The sequence below is a fragment of the Penicillium cosmopolitanum genome (assembly GCF_028827165.1).
Source record: "Penicillium cosmopolitanum strain IBT 29677 chromosome Unknown utg000006l:49.0-5199605.0:1.0-5204138.0, whole genome shotgun sequence".
NCBI classification, from domain to species: Eukaryota; Fungi; Ascomycota; class Eurotiomycetes; order Eurotiales; family Aspergillaceae; genus Penicillium; species Penicillium cosmopolitanum.
Genome location: NW_026622676.1, coordinates 3,057,419 through 3,076,853, shown reverse-complemented (window position 1 = coordinate 3,076,853; position 19,435 = coordinate 3,057,419). Strand labels below are relative to the sequence as shown.

The following is a 19,435-nucleotide window of genomic DNA, read 5'->3' as shown; positions in this document are numbered from 1 at the left end:
ACAAAATGCCCTTGGATCTTAACGATCTCAAAGTAGACGTTCAAACATACTGCTATGCGCTAAGTGGATGGACACCGGTCGTGTTACTCGACTTCCAGTAGCAGTGAGAATTGCCCAAAAATGCTTCTTTTTTTCGGGCTACTCTAGGCTATGCAGATGTAAATGCGAAACTTTCTATCATACAAGTGACGCAAGTCAACTTTGAAGGGAACACAGAACGGGAATACATAGTAAAGGGAGGAATGATCGAGGCCCACCGGGGGTTGGCGTGATCCTTCGACGGCGCTAAGGCCAGGCCGTAAGGATTTTCTGGGCTCGGGTAGATGAAGGTCGTGTCTCATCGCCCCCTTTGCGATGTGAAAAGAGAGAGTCAAGGTGGGCAGCAAGTTCCTCTACGCCGGCGCAGCGGAAGGGCTCATTCTCACTCTCTCGGGCTCGGGATGTGCATTTGCGAATGCGATGGATGCGGATGGGAAGGATGGGGCTGCGATGAATGAGGATGCGATGAATGGGGCTGGGAAGGATAGGGCTGCGATGGATAAGGCTGCGATGGATGAGGCTGCGATGGATGAGGCTGCGATGGATGAGGCTGCGATGGATGGGGCTGCGATGAATGGGGCTGGGAAGGATGGGGCTGCGATGGATGGGGATGGGATTGATGAGGGCGCGTTGGCAGAGCGGGCCTCTGCTCTCCAACTGGGGGCGCCTCAATCTTCAACGGCTCGTCCCCTTCATCCTCATCGTCGCTAGACGATTCGGCGCCACGGTGACCGCCGCGTTGCTTCTCCTCCATTCGTCGACGCTTGTCCTCGATTTGTTCCTTATGACGGGCATCTGTTGCATACTTAGTGAGTGGCTGTTCACAAACTGGATTCTCGAAAGTTGTTGGCAGAGACTTACCTCGGATCTCCTGGGTCTTCACAGCGTACATCTGGACCTCATCCTTTGACAATACCCGCAACACAATGACATATTCCGATCGGTTTTCATACCGCTCATTTCCTGCATCCAATGCCTCCGGGTTCACCAATCTCCGATCGATCTTTGTCCACCGCGCATCAGGTGGAATGCCCTGCTTGTTGGCATCCTTCAAGGGAGCCACGCCCTCTCTGATTGGATTGGGTTCCTCGGGGAAACTCTGGCGGGGGGCCTTCAGAATACCCTTAGGTGCAGATTCTGGCTCCTTCTGCGCGGCCGGCTCGACGGTGATAGGCTTCCTCACGTCGTCTCGGCTCTGCGAGGGGGAGGGGTGGGAAGACACACTTGAGCGATGATCCTCCAGCATGCGCTGTGATCGAGAAGACCGGTGGCGGGAACGGGAACGGTCTCGAGGCTGATGCCTGGATCGCTCATCGCCGCTGCTCGTATCGGTGCTGCTGTGTCTGCGACGAGCAGTGGCGGACGGTTCATGACGGTATTTCCGAAGATCATCATCGTCTGTGTATCCCTCAGAGTCACTCTCTGAGCGACGTCCCGAGCGCCTGCGGGGTCGACTGCGGTGGTGGTCGCTCGGCTCTAGATATTGGTGCTTCTTTTTCTCAGGATTCGATGGTGCTGCAACATCGAGGCCTCTGGTGGTGACGTCTCGGGATGAATGCTTGGGAGGTTCGTAATCACGCTCCGGGTCGTGCGAGCGTCTAGGCTGATTTCTCGATCGGTGATCGTAGTCCGACAGATCAGAGTAGCCAGCGCCCAAAGCGGCCGTTCCCAGTCCAGCTGTTGCTAGTCCGGCCGTTGCCAGGGCCATATCGCCATTGCCGTTGTGAGGCCGCGGGGAGCGATCATCCCGAGAATGACGGTCATTATCGCGGTGCGACCGGCCATGATGGGAGCGACGATGGGGATCATTGTAAGATTCATAGCCATCATCCGAATCATGAGGTCTAACGACCAACGAACGGTCATGGCCACTGCCCCTAGTTCGAGATGTGTCTCGAGTCCGAGAAGAATCTCTAGTCCGAGAAGTATCTCTCGTCCGGGAAGAATCTCTGTGAGGTCGTCCCTCGCGCTCAATCTTATCGAACCCCCCAGGAGGTGGGGGGAGGACCATGTTGGCGTTCCTTGCGAGGCATATACTGCGGATGCTCCTCCATCAGGTTCATACTGAGAGGTCGGTCAACAGAGGACCTGGTGGTGGGATGGCGGGGTTTGACAGGGTAGTCCCGATCGAATTGCTCTCGCGGGGTGGTATACGAGTATGCATCATATTTATCAATGTCATCGCCCTTCTTGAGGCCATCGTATGGAGGATATCGTCGGTGTCCAGGCGGAGGGTGGACCCGACGCGAGCCGTGAGATCGATGTCTGTCACTCTCGCGGGACTCTAGGCGACCAGTGTCGCTTGCATAGTCTGTGTTACTATAGACCCGGCGGTGATGGCCGGCATGGTGAGAAGGCGATTGGACGAGATGGCCGGATTCCGTGAGAAGAGGACTGGCAATCCGACCCGCGGTAGCCGGGCGAAGATGGGAACCCGAGGGCACGGCAATACGCAGCGGTTGATTGTGCAGGTCTGTTGCAGAAGTAGTGGTGTTGCTGCGGCTGCGACTGTGCCGAGTCTGAGGCTGGCTCTGACTCGAGCTGTGAGGCTGAATAGCATACTCTGTGCGCCTCTTAGAGTGGCCTGAGTCACGGTATGTCTGGGAGGAAGTCGGCTGGATGTCGACGGTTGAGCGATGTCTTGGCTGGTAGCGGTGGGTACCATAGCCAACATCTGAGGGGTAATAATCGTCATAATCCAAGTGGCGTCTGGGGTTTTCGTAGGGATCGTAGGAAGCAGAGGAGGGGAGCTGGACCATGCCAGTGGAAGACCGCGGACCAGAGAGATGGCCTTTTCCGCCGGTTGGTGATAGAGTGCGATGATATCCCATGGCTTGGGTTTGTCGTGGGATGGGAGTGGTCCAAAAGCGTGGACGTGGGACTGGGCGCTGAAAGGCGACCGGTGGTGCCGACTGAGTCGACTTGGTCGACGCCGCCGCGACGGAGGCCGGGGGATGAGGCTGAACGGTCGGCATTAGGACGGTTTGACTTGCAAAAAAAAAAAAAAGCGAGAAAAAGCAAAGCAATCACAAATCCCGATGTAGATCCATGGAGCACTCACGAGAAAAGAATCGATATCCTTTGAAGTATAAGTACGCCCAATGCGAGGCTTGAGCGATGGGGCCGGCGGCCGGGTGTGAGATGGAGCTACTGCCGGTACTCAGGGAGATTAGAAGGGGGCGGGATGATCAATTCGATACCGAAGGAGATGGGAGGTGGGGGGGGAAGGAGATTCGAAGAAAAGAAGAGGAAGTGAAACGAGGGAAAAGGGAGTTTCGACGAAGAGAATGACGCAAAGCGTGAAAGTGCGGGAGCCGCCCCACTCGGGCAGAAGAGTAGCTATGGTACTATAGTATAGTATACTACTATACTATACTTTACTATACTAAAGTATAGATATAGCTAATACTATAGCTAGATATAGCATAGCTATAGCTGTGCTATCCGTAGCTCAGTCTATACTCTCGTATATACCAGCTGTATATGCTCACCCAGACTCGATACTCGTAGTATACCTACAGTAGTAAGAGCCCCACTCACCCGGGCGTCGGGCAGGGAAGCCCGAAGCCCCAGGGGCTGAGCAATCCATTGTTTCCAGAAGGGATGATCTCACGGTGGAGCCGAGGATCACTGTCGAATAATCATATGATCCGAGGATTAGAATTGGCATGAATTGATCTTGTCATTGTTGATAGGATACCCTTTCTGGTAACTTGTATGGAATATTCTATGGAACAGATCTATGGAACCGGGGCGATATCCGATGTGCATCCATGGATCAAGTCAACCATTCTAGAAGACCCAACGTATTCTCAAGTTCATGCAATGCACTTCTTCCAGAAACTCCCGAATCCCACAATTCCACCCATTCCACCCATTACCCCCATTGACCAATCTTCATGCCCCTCTTCCAACCTCCAACCTCCCTGAAATATCTCCTAGTCCACTCCCAATGCAACCAACTTGAATCCACAAGGCCAATTTCCTTCTCCACCAGGAATAACGGAATCGACATCCGCGGACCAGACTGCCCCGATCCTATTATTCCCATTCCCATCGAGATGATCATCTTCCAATCATCCTTGACTTGAATCAATCCTTCTCTACTCTGCCTTGCTCTGGCTAGGGCCCCCCGCCCCGGCACCAACCGCCCCATCTTCGGTAGTCCAACCTACCACAACACATTCCAAGAGACGCATGGTGCATCACCCCCGTTTTAACAACGTTTTGGCACCCTCCGGCCGTTTCAATATCACTTGTTTCTATGCCCTCACCCTCACCCTCACCCCTCTGCCCCTTCCAGCCCCTCCTACCTACCCCTCTACCCCTCTTCCCGAGGGGCCGCACGCACGCACCTCATCGACATCGACATCGACATCGATATCGCGACGGACCCGTCCGTCCTCAACGTTTGATCCACGCGGCACAGCGGGAGGATAACCCCGATGGACATGCATCAAACTAAACACTAGCCTGATCCACATACCCGAGACTCGGGTTCACGGATTCTGGCTTTGCCCTGGCTTAGACAGGAGCCCTCTTCTGCTGTCGTAAAGCATGCTATTGGCTACGGCGTTCGCCGTCCCTTTTTACTTTTCACTTCTACTAGTCTCCCTTGGATACCTGGGTCACGGTATAGATATACACGCTGGATTGGAAAGCTGAAGGGCAGGGCGAGTCTGCGTCTTCTCGGTTGCGTTTTTCGTCATAACCTGCTTCCCTCTGCCCGCGCCCTCGCCCTGGCCCTGGCTCTGCTGCTCTCCCCATCCCCGACTCCCTCCAATCCCACTCACTCCCCACTTCTACCTCGCAACTGGAGCAATGCATATGATGATCACTAACCCCAGCCCTCCCCCGATTCCCGACCTAGTCCATGCAGCCTGACGCCAGGCATCAGGCACCGCGCCTGCGCCTGCGCCTGCGCCTGCTATTACCATTGCTATTGTTTTGCTCTTGCTGCAACAGCAGGAAATGCCGTTCCACCCGCGCGTCGGGACTGTCACTTGCGCCCCGGTTCGGATGCGTTGTTTACTTACCTGGGTGCGACTATGACTATAACGAGCCATGAAGCAGTGAACTCGGGCTCAAGAAATTTACCTGTTACTGGTTGTCACTGGTTGGGATAAACTTCGTCATTCTGCAGGTTTTGTGGATAGGGATAGCCGCTCAGCTGATACTCTTTTTTTTTGCTTCACTGTTTAAGGGCATCCGAAGCCCTGATGCGGATTCCATCACTGCCACGCTGCGAGCGTGGAGTCTTGATATTGGTTCTGGGAGAATTCCTGGGTCCGGGGTTTTTTGGATGGAGGGCTTTGGGTGCTGGCGATGATGATGGTTAGGGTGAAGTGCCCTGAAGTGCCCTCTTGGCTCGTTCTATATATACGCCCGGCGTCCATTTCTCCTTGAAGCTTTTTTTTCTTCATCATCCTTTTCTCATATATTATCATTCGAGTCGTTGATTCCAACTTTATTTTTGGTAGTACACTTCAGGCGACTACCAATTCTCATATACCATCTTGAATCAACTTGAACTTGAAGATTCTTCACTCAACTCAACCAGCATAATGGTCTACCATACTCTAAACAAACCACGCGCCGTGCATGTGGCCAGCGATGCCGTCCCCTCGAGCCCGAGTCCCTTTGCGGAAGTGGAGGGTCCCTCCAAGCCGACCATGAGCCCGAATCCTACCTTCCAGACCCCTTCCACCCATGCCAACAAAAAAAACAACCTCTCCGTTCACCGCGGCCGCCCAGTCATCCCAACCGACTTCTCTAAATTGCCAATTATCGACGTTCCACTTAAGGCAATGAATAATGTTTGGACTTGCTGCCAGTGCGATAACTTGGGCAATGCTCTGTCCCGGGAACGCTGCCCGATTTGCGGCCATTGCAAGTGTATGTACTGCAGCTAAGCTCGAGTCGGAGCCGATTGAATCCTCTTATGTGCGGGCGCTTGGACTTGGGCTTGGATTTAGGGTTGGGTTTGGGTACGGGTACGGGTACGGGTATGGGTATAGATATGGGCATGGGCAACGGCACCAGCATCAGCATCGGCATTGGGATTGGGATTGAAATCGGTATGAACGCCGAAACGGACATGGATAGAGGCGCAACATCATATGCTTTCCAGCTATACGGGTATGTCCGTGGCTGTTGATAATGCGCATTGGGATAGGAGCTCGACGGTATTTGGATTCAGAGATTGTTTGGCGTACTCGTACTAGTACTTTTGTTCCTTGTGATTATTTCTTTTGTTTCCTTGGATCGGATCTTGAATTTTGATTGTCTTTCACTTCTAACTATACGTCATTCATTTCCATGGGGTCACAGTGGCCCAACATTTTCTATCTCGGACAAGTTATAACACTCTTTGAAACGCTATTGCACTACTATGATTTAAGTATATCTATTGCATACGCTGGACTTCTGTTCGAGTGTAGCTGTTATAAAGTTCGCCATGTATGCACCTAAGCTGCATGTCTACGTGTTGCTGGTCTATAATAGACCGGTACCCCCACTAGTAGTACCTCTGCCATGAGCTCGGGGAGCAAAAGTCTAAATCAGTCATACGACTCGTCGAAGATATCGTGATTTTCAGAAGGCACACTTCTTTAGTCCTATATTACTACTAATACTAGTATGAACAACTACAGTTGTACGATGCTGCATATCTCTCCTACGACTTTGTACTTATGGTTCGCTTTCCCTAGGCCATCGCAAATTCACTCATCGGCAGCCCTGGAGTGATCATCACTTTGGGTTGATTTCATAGAGCTTCTACCCTTCTTCTTGTTTGTCGAAAGTTGATTCTATGCGATAACAATATCGAAGGTAAAAAGATCCTAACATGGGGGAGTCAATAAAGTAGCTTGCTGGTAGGTAACAGATACTAGACCAAGAACGACGCCGACTAGCATAGATAAAGTCCTCGCAATCTTACTCAAATTATCTCCAAGAACCAGGAGAATGAATGTGGAAAAGTTTTCAAACATTCCTCTAGAGGAGGTAGGAGGGCTAAGTTCGGGTTGATGAGTCGGGGAACCAATTTCGATAGTGATTCATTCATCAAGAGTACTACCTTTAATGCCAACGCCCGGTGATAGATAACATCGGAGGTCTAGAACAGTCCGAGGCTGATTTGACATCAAAAGCCCTACCCTGCACTGAACTTGGGCAAAGTCCAGCATTCCACATCAAGCCATTCTAGAACCCGGCCTGCAGGATACACTATACTTACCCCACAAGGCGAAGTCAAGTAACGGGGTGATCATTTCGCCAGCCTTGCATTCGTGTTGATCCACCAGTATCATGTATCGTGTCGCATGCACTGTACTGTACTCCATATGCACCTCTGCAGTCTGAGTAGAGTTCCCACTTGGGCGTAAGGCTGAGAAGATCATCATAATGCACTGGCAGTTAGCGCTTCTGGATGGAGTACTATAGGGTACCTGGCAGACATTCTTGAATGGAATATGCTATTAATAACGGAAACGTTCCGAGATGGGAATTTGTTTCCCTGTCCCTGTCCCTGTTGGTGCTGGTGTTGGTGTTGGCGTTGGTTAAACTCCCCCTGGCGCTTGTCAGCCCTACGCGTGGGGCGGCTGGACAGGTGGAGATTTCCACATTTCTGTATGGCTTACGGCTCTACGGCCAGGAGCGGACAACATGGTTGGGATTCACTTTCGATTGTTTTATTTTTATATGTTTATCAGTTTGGGGGCCCTTGGTGTTTGGGGGCCGGATTCATCGACCGTGCATACGACATGCATGACGTTAATACATAATTGGGGGATTGGGGGATGGTGGTGACACTGGAAACGAAGTTCGGGGTCTGGTATGTTTCTATTATGGGAAGCACGTCAAGGTCTATGTTTGTTGCTTCTGCGACTATGTTTAGAATGCTGCCGTTCGAGACCATTCTCGGGCGGAGGCAGTAACCCGGCCTCCTGCTTCAATCGTGTAACCACCGGGCCTAGGGCGAAGGCGCTCTCTTGGCTGCTATGGTTGGCACACGGGCTGTGTTTGAGCGGGAGAAACCAATCAATGATGTTGTTTCCCATGACTTGTTGCATGTTCTTGAGCGGGCTATCGAGACTGAACGGATTCTCGCCGGGTTGCGTGTGGAGGATAGCAAAGACGTGACGCTCGGCAACGGCGTGCTCGGTTGTCTGTGCTTGTGTTGGGGTAGATGATTCTAGAGGGTATGTGACCATGCGAAATGTGGGTGCCCAGGGCGAATCCATGGTGAAAAGTCGAGCCAATAGATGATCAGGGACGCGGATGGCCAATGTCCATACCACGGATCGACGGCTTAGATTCTCAATGGTTGTGAGATTGAGTGCGGCGAGTTGGAGGGAACTCAAGGTCATCCCGGCGGTAAAAAGACCAAAAAGACCACTCCTATGAAGGGTTAGAGAGAAGAACATCTCAAAAAAGGCATGACCACTTACAACCCGATACAAACACACCAATGCGCGTTGACGCTGCCAGTCTTGTAGGAGTCAGAAGATGTAATTAAGGTGGGAGCTATCGACGAGTCACTCACATTGCGTTTAAGTTCAGCTGTAAAATATGCAGTAACAATGAGAGCAAAGGTACAGAATGTAGCTGTATAATAGACGAATTGGATGAAGAATTTGAAGGATGTTTCCGAAACCACGCCGCCAACCCTGTGAGATAAGTCAGCGAATGAAGCTCCACGCAACGCCCAAGAGTGAGATGCATACCAAGGACAAAAGTGATCCATCTTGCGAACACAACGATCAAGCTCACGGCAGTGGTGCGATCGGTCGGCCTTGAATTGGCAACAAGCGGAGCAATAAGGCGGCCGCCCATCCTCCTGGCAAACAAATACATCCTTTGTATAGAAGCTCTCCAAGCCAGATGAATCTGAATCACAAACTGTCTCCCCAGCACTGTTGCGAGTTCCTTGCTCTAAGTCCACAGGCGCATCAACCTTCTCCGCATCGCGCGGCTTTCTTGAGCGCCGGCGCCGGCGCTGCTTTTGTGACTTCTCCGAATCCTCTGCTTTCTCGATCTTCACGCGATCCGCACCAAGAGGAAGGAAACCCGGGTTTTTGATGACATTATACAGTAGGCGAAGGTATGTCGCTATGAGGAGGATTAAGAGGAGGTAAAATATAACCAGGATGGCGGCGCCTGCACCGACACGAGGAGTGCGATTATAGGAGGGTAACGGATGAAGGAGATAATCAACTAGTAGCGGGCGGGTTAGCTGGGTTAGGCCGGTAAAATGAAGTAACCTGGGGGAATCCTCGTTGTGCGGGGGTGTTCTTCCAGGCAGATAAAATACTCACTGCATAAGGGTTTTGTGATGGCGTAGCTGGCGTAGACGACGATGCCGAGTAACACGGGCGGGATGATTCTCGAGACCACCAGGTTGGCGCGTTTTTGCGCATCCGGGCCGGCCATCTAAAAGTTCTGCCTCGGGCGGGTCACGCTATAAGATACATGGACGGGGTTGATGATGAGAGGATGAGAGGATGAACAGGCGGGGAGAGGAGAAGAGAGGGATGAAAGGTAGTGAGGCAGACGGGAAGAGTTGGGCCCAGCACTGGCACTGGCAGTGGCAGTGGCAGTGGCAGTTCACGATGTTCAAGTCAGGGAAGCCGCGGCCCCAACTGACGTAATACACTACACTCCGTACTTGCCATCTCAGGCACACACCAGTTACAGAGTTACAGAGGTATACTTATTTTAGTTATACAGTTATAGGTATAGCTATTGATACATTATCCTTACTGGGTAGTCAAGTCCATTGCCTGGTTGGCATCTCCTTGCGACTACATTGAACAAACAATGGCTTAGCAATGGATGAATGACTTAGAAATCAACAGGTTACACGGCAAGGAGAACCCGTAAAAGGATGAAAGGAAATAGATGAAACAAGTAATTATAATAATATTCATAATAATAATATTAATTAATTAAAAGAGAAAAAAAGAAGAAAGAAAGAAAAAACCATCCCCATTCATGCCATCACCCGTCACCATCACCATCACCCAAGCTGAATCGATGACTTAGGCAGCAGGGGCTTAGCCGCGACACATGATGAGAAATGACTCTTTCCTTCGACTCATCGCACCCAGAAACCGTTGCCTGCAATCCAGATCCCCAAGGCGCCGGGCAAGGCACGGGACGATGGAGCAATCAGCACACAGCAAGCAGCAAAAGTCAAGCAAAGCCAGGGAAAAATGAGCCATACCCGGGCCCTCATCGACCGAATCTGAAGTTTGAGGTGACCGCTCAACTGAGCACAGCCGGGGTGTTAGTTACCAGCATTACCCGCGTCAGAACGCCAGAACGCCCTTTGGAAGACGGTGAACGGCACGCAGGGTTGTGCAGCCTTGTCTAGCTTGGCTCGTCCAGTGGAGCCCCTAAATTCATTGACTCAATCGACAAAACGAACACTGTACTCCGTACAGAGTACAGTACACACTCTTTCTGCATTGTGGATTGCTCATTCCCCATTGCTTATTGCCCATTGGTGCGGTGAGAGATCGCTGGGCTAACCCACCTAGGCGAAGCGGCCCTCAACCCAGGCACCGAGGCGACAAGCCACCCCTCTAGACCCTCCCCCAGGTAATGGGTAATGGGCAATGGGCAATGGGCAATGAGAATTGTGGATTCTCCATTAGACTGAATACTGTTCGCCCCGTCCTCTTCATGGAGCCCGGGTGAACCCCATCCATTCCCGAAATGGTCTCATAGGCAGAATTATGGAGGCTTTGGCTCGGAAGCCTCTAAACCCAAACGGGCGACACATCTGCCTACCTGAGGGTACTCTTTCTTTTGCATGTTTCGTCCTCAGTCATTCCTTTTCCTTAAATATCAGGTCGTGGTCTCGTGCTTTCAAATTCAATTCTTCAATCAACCTTGTCTCATCACTTCAACACACCACAATCAATATACTTATACTCCGGTGCCAACATCAACACCAACACCAACATCTGCTCAGCGCAACTTGAACCTTACGCCAGCTTCCATCAATCAAGCCTACTTCCCATCGCTTTGATATCAACCACTACACCAACCAACTTTACCAGAACAATCATGGCCTCTCTCTGGTACTGCTGTGGATGCAACTTTGGCCCTCACAACTCAACCCTCTACGGCGCCTGTATCAACTGCGGTGACGAACGCTGCGCCTTCTGCCCCGAGGAGAAGTGCTACGACAGTCTGCGCTTGAACGCCAACACTCACACTCACACCCACTGCCACGAGGCATCACCATACCCGTCTGTTGTCGCCGTCGACACCGCGCAGACCCTGTCTCTCAACACCAAGAGCACGCCCATCCCTCTACCAGACCTGCCCGGCATGCGCCCTCTATCCAGATTGCGCCAGTCAGATGCGCAATCCTTGCCCCTTGGTGGCAGCGCAAAGGTATACAGCCATGGTAGCTTGTATGTCTGCTGCCAGTGCCAGGACGGCCCCAAGCTCTGGGATAACCAGCCGCAATGTGTCATATGCAATCATACTGCCTGCTCTGCCTGCACCTATGTGAAGTGAGACATTCTAGAACAACGACGACATGATGGTGAGATTGAACCTCTGCGACACACAGTTACACAAGTGGCATTGCTAACAGTTGTTCTTTTACAGTGTATCCGACTACTTTGATGTGATTTCTCATTTTTATTACTTTTGTTTCCTTTCATGATTTTCTCTTGTTCTGCAAAGCGATTCGATATCTCCGCATAGCCTGGTGCATCTTTCATTGTTTCCTTGGGACTGTACTACTCTGTTTTTGTTTCTGATGTGTTTGGCATTTGTGATCTTCATTGCTGCGTTCTGCTTAGATTAGACCATCATCTATACTTCGCGGCTACCCGATTGGGTTTAGGGCGAGAGGGGCCGGCCCCCTTGTCTGCCTTGCCTGACTTGCGCTAGTCTTTTTTGAGATTATCTCGGAAATATTACCATACTGTTATTTTCGGTATCATTCATTCCTGTCTCCTTCCCAAGTAGTTCTCCGTGTAGTTTCTTCATGTCATTCCTGGATTAGGGTATAGAGTATTCCGTATTCTCTTTCTCATTCGCTGATATTTTAATCTCATCTCATCTCCTCTCTATCCACCCTCCCTCCCCGGGCACCGTTTGTAGAATCGATGATCTCCAACCGGGGTTCCCAAAGGTTCTTTCACTCCTGCATTGCAGCTCTGGCGTTCTTCAGCCGAGCCGCAGCAAAGCGAGCGTGACTTTGAGCCTCGACGCATCAACCAGGATGATCGCATGGGAATCACCAATGAACAAGTCCGCGGCACCGAAAAGTGGATTCTCTGCCTGAACACCCTAGGCATCGTCTTAGCTGCCTAGGGCACTCGCAAGGCACTAGCTCGCCCGGGGCGTCTGCAACTGCTAAATGCCCGCCCCTCGGTTTCGTACCTGGGCTAGAATTGGGCTTGGGCTATGGCTTGGCTCTCTGCGCTTGCGCCTGCGCCTGCGCCCACAACCCACAACCCACTTGAGCCCCGGTGCAAGGTCAAAGCCTCATGTTCCTGTTCACGACAGATCGACATGGCCATCACCGCCGTTTGGCCTGGCTTTCCGCAGCAATCAGCCCTATCGCCTGCGTAAAGGAGCGGTGCATACATGCATCCATCCCAGCTTGAACCCTTCAGGTCCAGCCCAACCCCAAACCCTAACCACAACCACAACCCCCATTCTGTATCACATCTACTTCTGCCCCCAACCCTCCACCCTGCACCTCACTCCACTACGGTCCAACTGCCCCCTTCGTCATTTTACAAGAGGCTGTGCTAAGAAAATACAATAGTCTAGTCCATTTTACGCCCCAAGCCAGCGCCAGCACCAGCACTAACCACCCCCAGCTAAGATCAAGGCGGTTGCTCGGGAGCCCAGCAGTGTGGTCCGCGGAGACATGGGCCATCCTCATCCCCATCCACAGGGCTAAGAGTTCTGATCTCCACCGCAGCGCCTCTCCGACCCAGTGACGTCGCGCCCAATTCTTGTTTTCATTCGTCCTTTCTTTTCTACGTGCTTGGCTTGTCCCGCTTTAGCTTGATTCTCTCCGGACAATTTTCTCGGGCGCGAGGGTGCGATGCGGGTGCGGGCGTGAACACGAGACTCGACCACTTCGCCTAGTTACTGGTTAACTACTGACTAGTATGGTTACTGATTAGGTACTAGTAGTATACTACTAACTAGTACGTCCTCGTCTTCGATTTCTACTACCTTCTCCGCGGCTTCTCTTCCGATTCTTCCGAGTAGTCCACTACATATCGTACACGAGCGGTTTCTTGGAACAAGAAAAAGGTGAGGCTAAGCTAGTATTCTACTGTAGCCAATGAGTGCGATCGAGTCGATCCGGCTCCGATGCGATCACTGTCATCCTGGGCACATCACATCACATCAGTCTGCCTTGCGGGATTTTGACTCACAGCAAAGCTCCTTCCTTCATTCCTTTTCAGTGGGGAAGATCACCTCAAGTCCCTCAAGGGCAGTCAGTATAGCCCCGTTTCTAGATCCATGGCCATGACCTCGTTCATCTGCATAGCCAAAATCTGGGGGGCGGAAAATACATCTAAAGGACCCGTGACATGGTCTGGGCTTCAAATTCTATCTACTATACCCATTCTAGGAGATAGTAATTAAGCACGGAGTATCTGTATACATATACAGAGTTCTTACAACGGCGTTCTCCGTTACTAGCTCAGGCTATAGTTTGGCATCCTGACGATCCCCTCTCAAACAACCGCTTGGCCCCTCCCCCCCGGGCCCCCCTCCCTGGGAGGGATCATCCGCGCGATTATTTTACTTTACCCTCTCTGTCATCCTAACTACCGATTCTAAGTACAGATCACCACGAACTGGAGACACCTGTCACTTAATCTACCCCTTAGTCCCATCGAACCCGTCCCATCTAAGTTTCAAGTTTCAGCTTTCGATGTTCACTTTCCTTTCCTCTCGCACATCATCATACTCGTAATACGAGGTATGGAGTACTCGTGCGGAGTTCTAATTAAACCACCGGCACATCTTGAGATCGCGAAGATCGTGGACTCCAGCTGTTCTATACTTAGCACCAGTCATGGGCCCCCAGGGGCCAAATTCTAAACTTTATTTCTTTTCTCCCCCTGACGAAATTATCGCGCCGGCCCCCTTTCTTTTTTTTCTATTCTTATTTTTGGGGGCCGTGTTGGAATTACGAGGTCGGATTGATTGAGTTGTGCTGAAGATGGATGTTCCAAGGTTGGTGCTAATTACCAAGCACCCTTCTCTGCTGGGCGGGAGGCCTGTCAGTGTCAGGCGGGATCCCGAGGGCGGCATCACGGGAGAACGTCCAAGTCGAGTTTGATAGGCGAATTCAAGTTGCAGCGAGTGACTCATATTCTAACGTGAAGTATATTAATTAATTAATTCTTTATTTTAAAAAGAGAAATGACAAAATAACAATTTTCAATCTTTCGGTTTTCCCTGCTGCGCTCGAATCTTGTTTTAAAATTGAGTCATAACTTCCAAGGAATGCTTAACCTGCATGTATATATCTGTCCTAAGTGGTCTACCTGCCAGTGGCATCCGAAAAGAGAAAATAAAAAGAAATTAAGTCAAATCACTTGACATAATCGAAATTGGATATCCTATTTAATTCAAAAAAGAAAAATCGAAACGGTTGGTTGGTTGGAATAGTGTTAATTGAATATGTGCAGCGAAGCACCGCCACTCCGCGCATGGTAGTCATACAGCCTCCCCAAGTAAAATATAGAAAAAAGTCGCGGTAAATCCATCATGATCCACGAAGAAGATTCCCAAAAGTGCCGATCGGCGTTGAGCTGAACTGCAAAGTTACGACCAGCAGCTGAAATGACACGGGGACCAAAAACAGCCCAAGTGTCAACGGAACCATATACCTGGTTTGATGATAGAACTTGCCAGATGGCAGGACGAGGCATTGATTTGCCCAGTCGCGGGTGGTCTGTGGTCTGTCGACTCTTTCTCTTTCTCTTTCTTTTTTTCTTTTGGCTCAAATGCAGAAGAACACCGCGCTGGCTAAATGCAATGCACACGAAAGTAGGGGAGGTGGGGGAGGTTAAAAAGCAAGACAAGGGAAACTCCTCGGCGTCGAGAGGACGGCGGAAGGGGTATCGTCAGAGATGGTGGGGATAGTAGTAATAGTACTGGTGGGTGAGGGGATGGATGGATGGATGGATAGTTGGCGCATACTCGCCAGCACTTGGTTGAGAGGTGATACCAGCTCACCTTGTGGACTTCTCGAAAAGTTACAGGTGCAAGACTCGGGATGGGTCTTGGAGAACACGCCTACGGTATGCGGCTATCTCGTTGGCCACAGTGATGAAATCTTTCACCTTGTCACGTCGCATGCCGTTGATGATTTCTTTCAACCCGGTGCGGTACTGTTCTTTTTCTTCTTCGGTTTGGCCCTCGCGGAGAGCTCCCATTTGCACTAGGATTTTGTCATCTGCCGAGGTTAATAGCACTGTGGTCAGCATTCGGACCGGGTAATGAGAGTAGGCGCAGAGGGAATGATGGTGGTGGTGATGGTGGAAAGGGAGAGGTGAAGGAAAGGCAAGGAAACGACGGGAAAAAGAGATTCTAGAGAATCACCAGTTCTCGTTGCAGTAGGGGCATGGCAAAGAAAACCAAAGTAGAGATGGGAACCATATGGGTGTGGTACACGGCTTCAACTCGTCGACGCACCGCTTGGAATTATGTCCCGGAAATGTTGGAATCCACAGGTGTTGTCGTTACACACACCACCAGCCAATTCATATGGGCAGAGCATTTTCATCGAATCAATATCATGGCTGTATGTTAGCGAACGGTAACCGTCCGAAACGTCGTTCAGGAATTCGGGGTGAAAGCGATATGCCTGGAACATCTTGAGAGGACTGATGTAGGGGGTAAATTTCGGGTCCAGTTGCGCAGGTGATACTCCGGTCTGCATATAGGGTCAGTTCTTAAACAATGTCTCACGGGAGAGGTATTCGTACACCAGGTGCCCCAAGAATTTCGGTCATCTGTCGTGGCTCCCAGGCTGGAACGGGAGGCGGTGCACTCATGAATACTTCATTAGGAGGTTGTTCATTCAAAGGAGCGGAATTCGGAGGACCGTCCAGAATGGCGAGTGGGGCGGGGCTTAGGGGAGGACTATATGCTGAACCAGGCGATTCTGCTCCAGTGTCAGGCTCAGGGGGCTCATAATCATCTGATTCCTCTGAGGTTTCCCGTTGAGATTGCTCGGTTTCTTGGGCTGGACTTTGATCGTCAATCATGCTGTCTTCTTCAGCTGCTGACAGCGATTGCCTGGGCAGAGGATGTCCTGAAGCTGCTGAGTTCGAATGATCGATACTAGCCTCGCCAGCAGCTTCGAGGACAGGTTCTGCATCGGCAAGAGGACTTGAGACAGCAGCCTCTTCTTGAATGGATGGTCTTTCTTCGGAACGGTAACTATCATCGGATTCATCCATGGCAGATCCGCCAGAGTTTGATTCAGAAGGCGATGCTGCCTCCTGAACATCCTCCATGTCGTCGATTTGCGCTGTTCCGTTGACTTGAGCCTCGGGAATGTTTGTCACTGCCTCGACATTGGGTAAAACGTGTGTGCTAGGAACGGGGCTGCTTCTGGCATCTGCAGAAACCGTTGCAACCGGCGAAGCTAAAGAGAATGTCAATCAAAATTCAAATGGGTGGTATCGGGGAAATGACCATACCTTCTTTTGTAGCGAGGTGCTGCTCCTTAATCTCAGCTTGTCGGCGAAGCTCATCAAGATCTTCTAATGTCAAGCCATCGATCTCATCACTGAGTCTCTTGAGTTCATCAACAAGTAGAATACGTCCTTCTTTGCCCTTTGTAATTTCCGCTAGCAGGATGTTGGCCTCCTCTTTGCAGGCAGCCAGACGCTGCTCGGATGACTCAATTTCAATATCTAGTTCCGGGAGACCAGACTCAATTTCTTTCATGCGCAGGATCTTAGAACGGATGCTGTCCAACTGTGTGATATCCATGGAGGCAAGAACTCTGATGGAGGATTCACTGAAGGTATCAATGAGATCGGGCCGATCCACAAGAGTAGAAATGTGAGCGCACGTGGTCGATGCCAATTTGGAATCGGAGGCCAGGGTGGCAGGGGCAGAGGGGGTTTCGGTAATATCCGCACTGGCAGCACTAGATTGTCCACTCGAAGAGACAGTTGAATCACCCAAAGGGAGAGGCGATTGGGTGCGGCTGGCAGCAAGCTTCTCTTTTCGCTTTTGTTCAAGTTCTGCGATCCTGCGATGCATAGCCTGGATCTGAAGATCCCTTTCGCGAATACTCTCTTGATCGTGCCCCTGGAGGTAGAGCTAGACATCCTTCCGGCCGAGGAAGTCCTTGAAAGAGCTGGTTTGATGGCATCGAGGGAAGGAGCAGGGGCCAACTCCTGTTCCGGACTGGAGTCCACATCCATATTCGCACCCTCGTCATCACCGTAGAGAGACTCATCTTCGCTGATATCAATGATAAGCTTGCTTTCGGAATCAGAGGGGGGGGGCAGAGTAGCTGAAAGGCTTCTTTGGCAAGTTGGCGGGTTCATCAAAATCAGAAGCCCGAGGCCTCTTCCGCTGCGCTGTCCGGGACACTGGAGTTGAGTCGACAGCAATAACCTGGGATGCCGGAGGAGTAGAAGGCAGACCGTTTTCTGGATCGGAACCCGTCAAAAGGAGGCCTGGAAGTTTGGCGGGATCGGAAGATGGCGGAGGGGGGCGAACAGGAAGAGGGTGCTGCACGGCTTGGGCAGCGCCCTCTGAAAACTCATCAGACTGAGCCGGGTTAGGAGGAGCCTGGCTGAGTTGCTGGTTCTTTTCTTCCCTTTTCACCATGGCTTGTCGCTTAAGCTCCTCAATCCTTTGCCTTGCCAACTCTGTTTTCGCTCTGTTCTTCTCTTTCACGCCAGCTCCGTTCGTCTTTGCCGCCGGGGCTGCTGGCGGGGTCGGGGTAGGAGTGGCTTTAGGAGAGACCTTGGGCTCCGATGCTTTCGCAGCGGCTTTGGCAGCAAGCATCCGGGCAATGACCTCCTTTCTTTCCATGGGCTTAGTAGAACTCGGTGAAGAGGTATTCGTGGCAGGCTTCGGGGATGCTTTTATCGCTGGACTTTTCGACTTGGCTTCCGTGCTGTTCAGAACTACAAGCTCTGTGGGGTTTCCCGCCTTCACTGTAGGTGTAGGCTGTGGAGCGGGATCTTTCGTCTTGGGCACATTGGATGGCCCTGAGGGAAGAGTGATGGACGCGGCTTTCTTCTGAGTTTCGGTGGCTGCAACTTTAATTCCGATGTCTTCGTAAAGTTGCTTCAAGAGTGCTGGGTTAATACCCTCAGCTACTAGCTCATTGTACCGGATGTTGTGAGGCGCAAGGCTAAGTAAAGCTCCCTGTGCCTGAACTCGCAGCTGTGCTGCTGGAATGGATGGCTGTGAGTCCTCTGAAGTCGCTGTCGTCACTTCTCGCTTTTGCATCTCGATCGCACGGTTAACCACGTCGGCATCGGCCGAAACTGACAGAGGGGGGTTGTAGGCTAAAAAAAAGTTCGTGATCGGGTTAGCTAGCGGGCTGGAGAAAGATCGAGATAAATAAACATACGCGAACTGCTTCTGCTAGACGATCGCGATGAAAGTGCTTCACCTTCTTCCAAATCGTCACGTGGCGCAGAAGATGTTTGAACCAGACCGGGACCGTTGGCAGGTCTCGAGGCTTCCGTCACCCTGTAGGCTGGACTCGTTTCTTCGTCGCCTACCTCGCCATCTTCACGATTCGAATTGGTGTAACTAGTGGCTCTCGTCTGAGATTGAGAAATTGGCGCTCGACTCGTGTCTGCTGAATGCGCGTCCCAGGGCCCGGGGGCAGGTTGTGAGGACCCCGGCGGCGCTGGGAATTGTGGATAGCCAAGCGGAGGCATGGGCGTGGGAGGAAATGACTGTGCCGACATTTGTGAGGGATCGAGTGGTTGCATGAAAGGGAAAGGAGGTGGATAAAAAATCCCAGGACCAGTTGGTGCGCCGTTGGGGGGCATGGGGATGGTCGCGTTTGGGTCAAAACCTCCCATATGATATGGGAAGGGTTGGCCGGTGTTGGCGAGAGGTGGTGGGATGGGAGGAGGATACTGGCCCGGTGGGATATTCGGAGGCATCATGCCAGGGTAAGGAGGCGGCCACTGTGCATAGCTGGGGTGACCCCCATATGAAGGGGGTGGTTGACTATTTGACATCGTGAAGCAAGGTTTCAAAAATGCCGACCTGAATCCCAACGGATAGTGTGAATCGACAGATGTCAAAGGAAACTGAGAGGGTATGCGAGGGCGGCTAGATACTCCATGTCATGGCGGTTGGAGTTCGATAAATCGCAAGTATGGTGGATCCTAGA

The 19,435-nt window shown here is 51.5% G+C and overlaps 5 protein-coding genes across 5 annotated transcripts; 2 read left to right on the top strand and 3 right to left on the bottom strand.

Annotated features, from left to right (window-relative positions):
• Positions 1–421: 421 nt before the first annotated feature.
• N7509_005672 (uncharacterized protein) lies at positions 422–3,014 on the bottom strand (the record flags this gene model as incomplete). The annotated part of the gene is made up of 3 exons (XM_056630309.1): positions 422–834; positions 901–1,916; positions 2,077–3,014. The coding sequence occupies 3 exons, from the start codon at positions 3,012–3,014 to the stop codon at positions 422–424; spliced, it is 2,367 nt and encodes a 788-aa protein (XP_056489611.1).
• A 2,589-nt stretch (positions 3,015–5,603) lies between these two features.
• Positions 5,604–6,196, top strand: N7509_005671 (uncharacterized protein; the record flags this gene model as incomplete). The annotated part of the gene is made up of 2 exons (XM_056630308.1): positions 5,604–5,934; positions 6,057–6,196. 2 exons carry the CDS (start codon positions 5,604–5,606, stop codon positions 6,194–6,196), a joined length of 471 nt encoding a protein of 156 aa, XP_056489610.1.
• A 1,702-nt stretch (positions 6,197–7,898) lies between these two features.
• On the bottom strand, positions 7,899–9,471 carry N7509_005670 (DHHC family palmitoyltransferase; the record flags this gene model as incomplete). The annotated part of the gene is made up of 5 exons (XM_056630307.1): positions 7,899–8,439; positions 8,490–8,530; positions 8,585–8,708; positions 8,766–9,255; positions 9,357–9,471. The coding sequence occupies 5 exons, from the start codon at positions 9,469–9,471 to the stop codon at positions 7,899–7,901; spliced, it is 1,311 nt and encodes a 436-aa protein (XP_056489609.1).
• Positions 9,472–11,112: 1,641 nt separating this feature from the next.
• Positions 11,113–11,571, top strand: N7509_005669 (uncharacterized protein; the record flags this gene model as incomplete). Its single annotated transcript, XM_056630306.1, has 1 exon — positions 11,113–11,571. The coding sequence occupies one exon, from the start codon at positions 11,113–11,115 to the stop codon at positions 11,569–11,571; it is 459 nt and encodes a 152-aa protein (XP_056489608.1).
• A 3,731-nt stretch (positions 11,572–15,302) lies between these two features.
• N7509_005668 (uncharacterized protein) lies at positions 15,303–19,280 on the bottom strand (the record flags this gene model as incomplete). Its single annotated transcript, XM_056630305.1, has 7 exons — positions 15,303–15,502; positions 15,742–15,982; positions 16,035–16,699; positions 16,755–17,292; positions 17,358–17,592; positions 17,660–18,590; positions 18,656–19,280. 7 exons carry the CDS (start codon positions 19,278–19,280, stop codon positions 15,303–15,305), a joined length of 3,435 nt encoding a protein of 1,144 aa, XP_056489607.1.
• Positions 19,281–19,435: the final 155 nt, after the last annotated feature.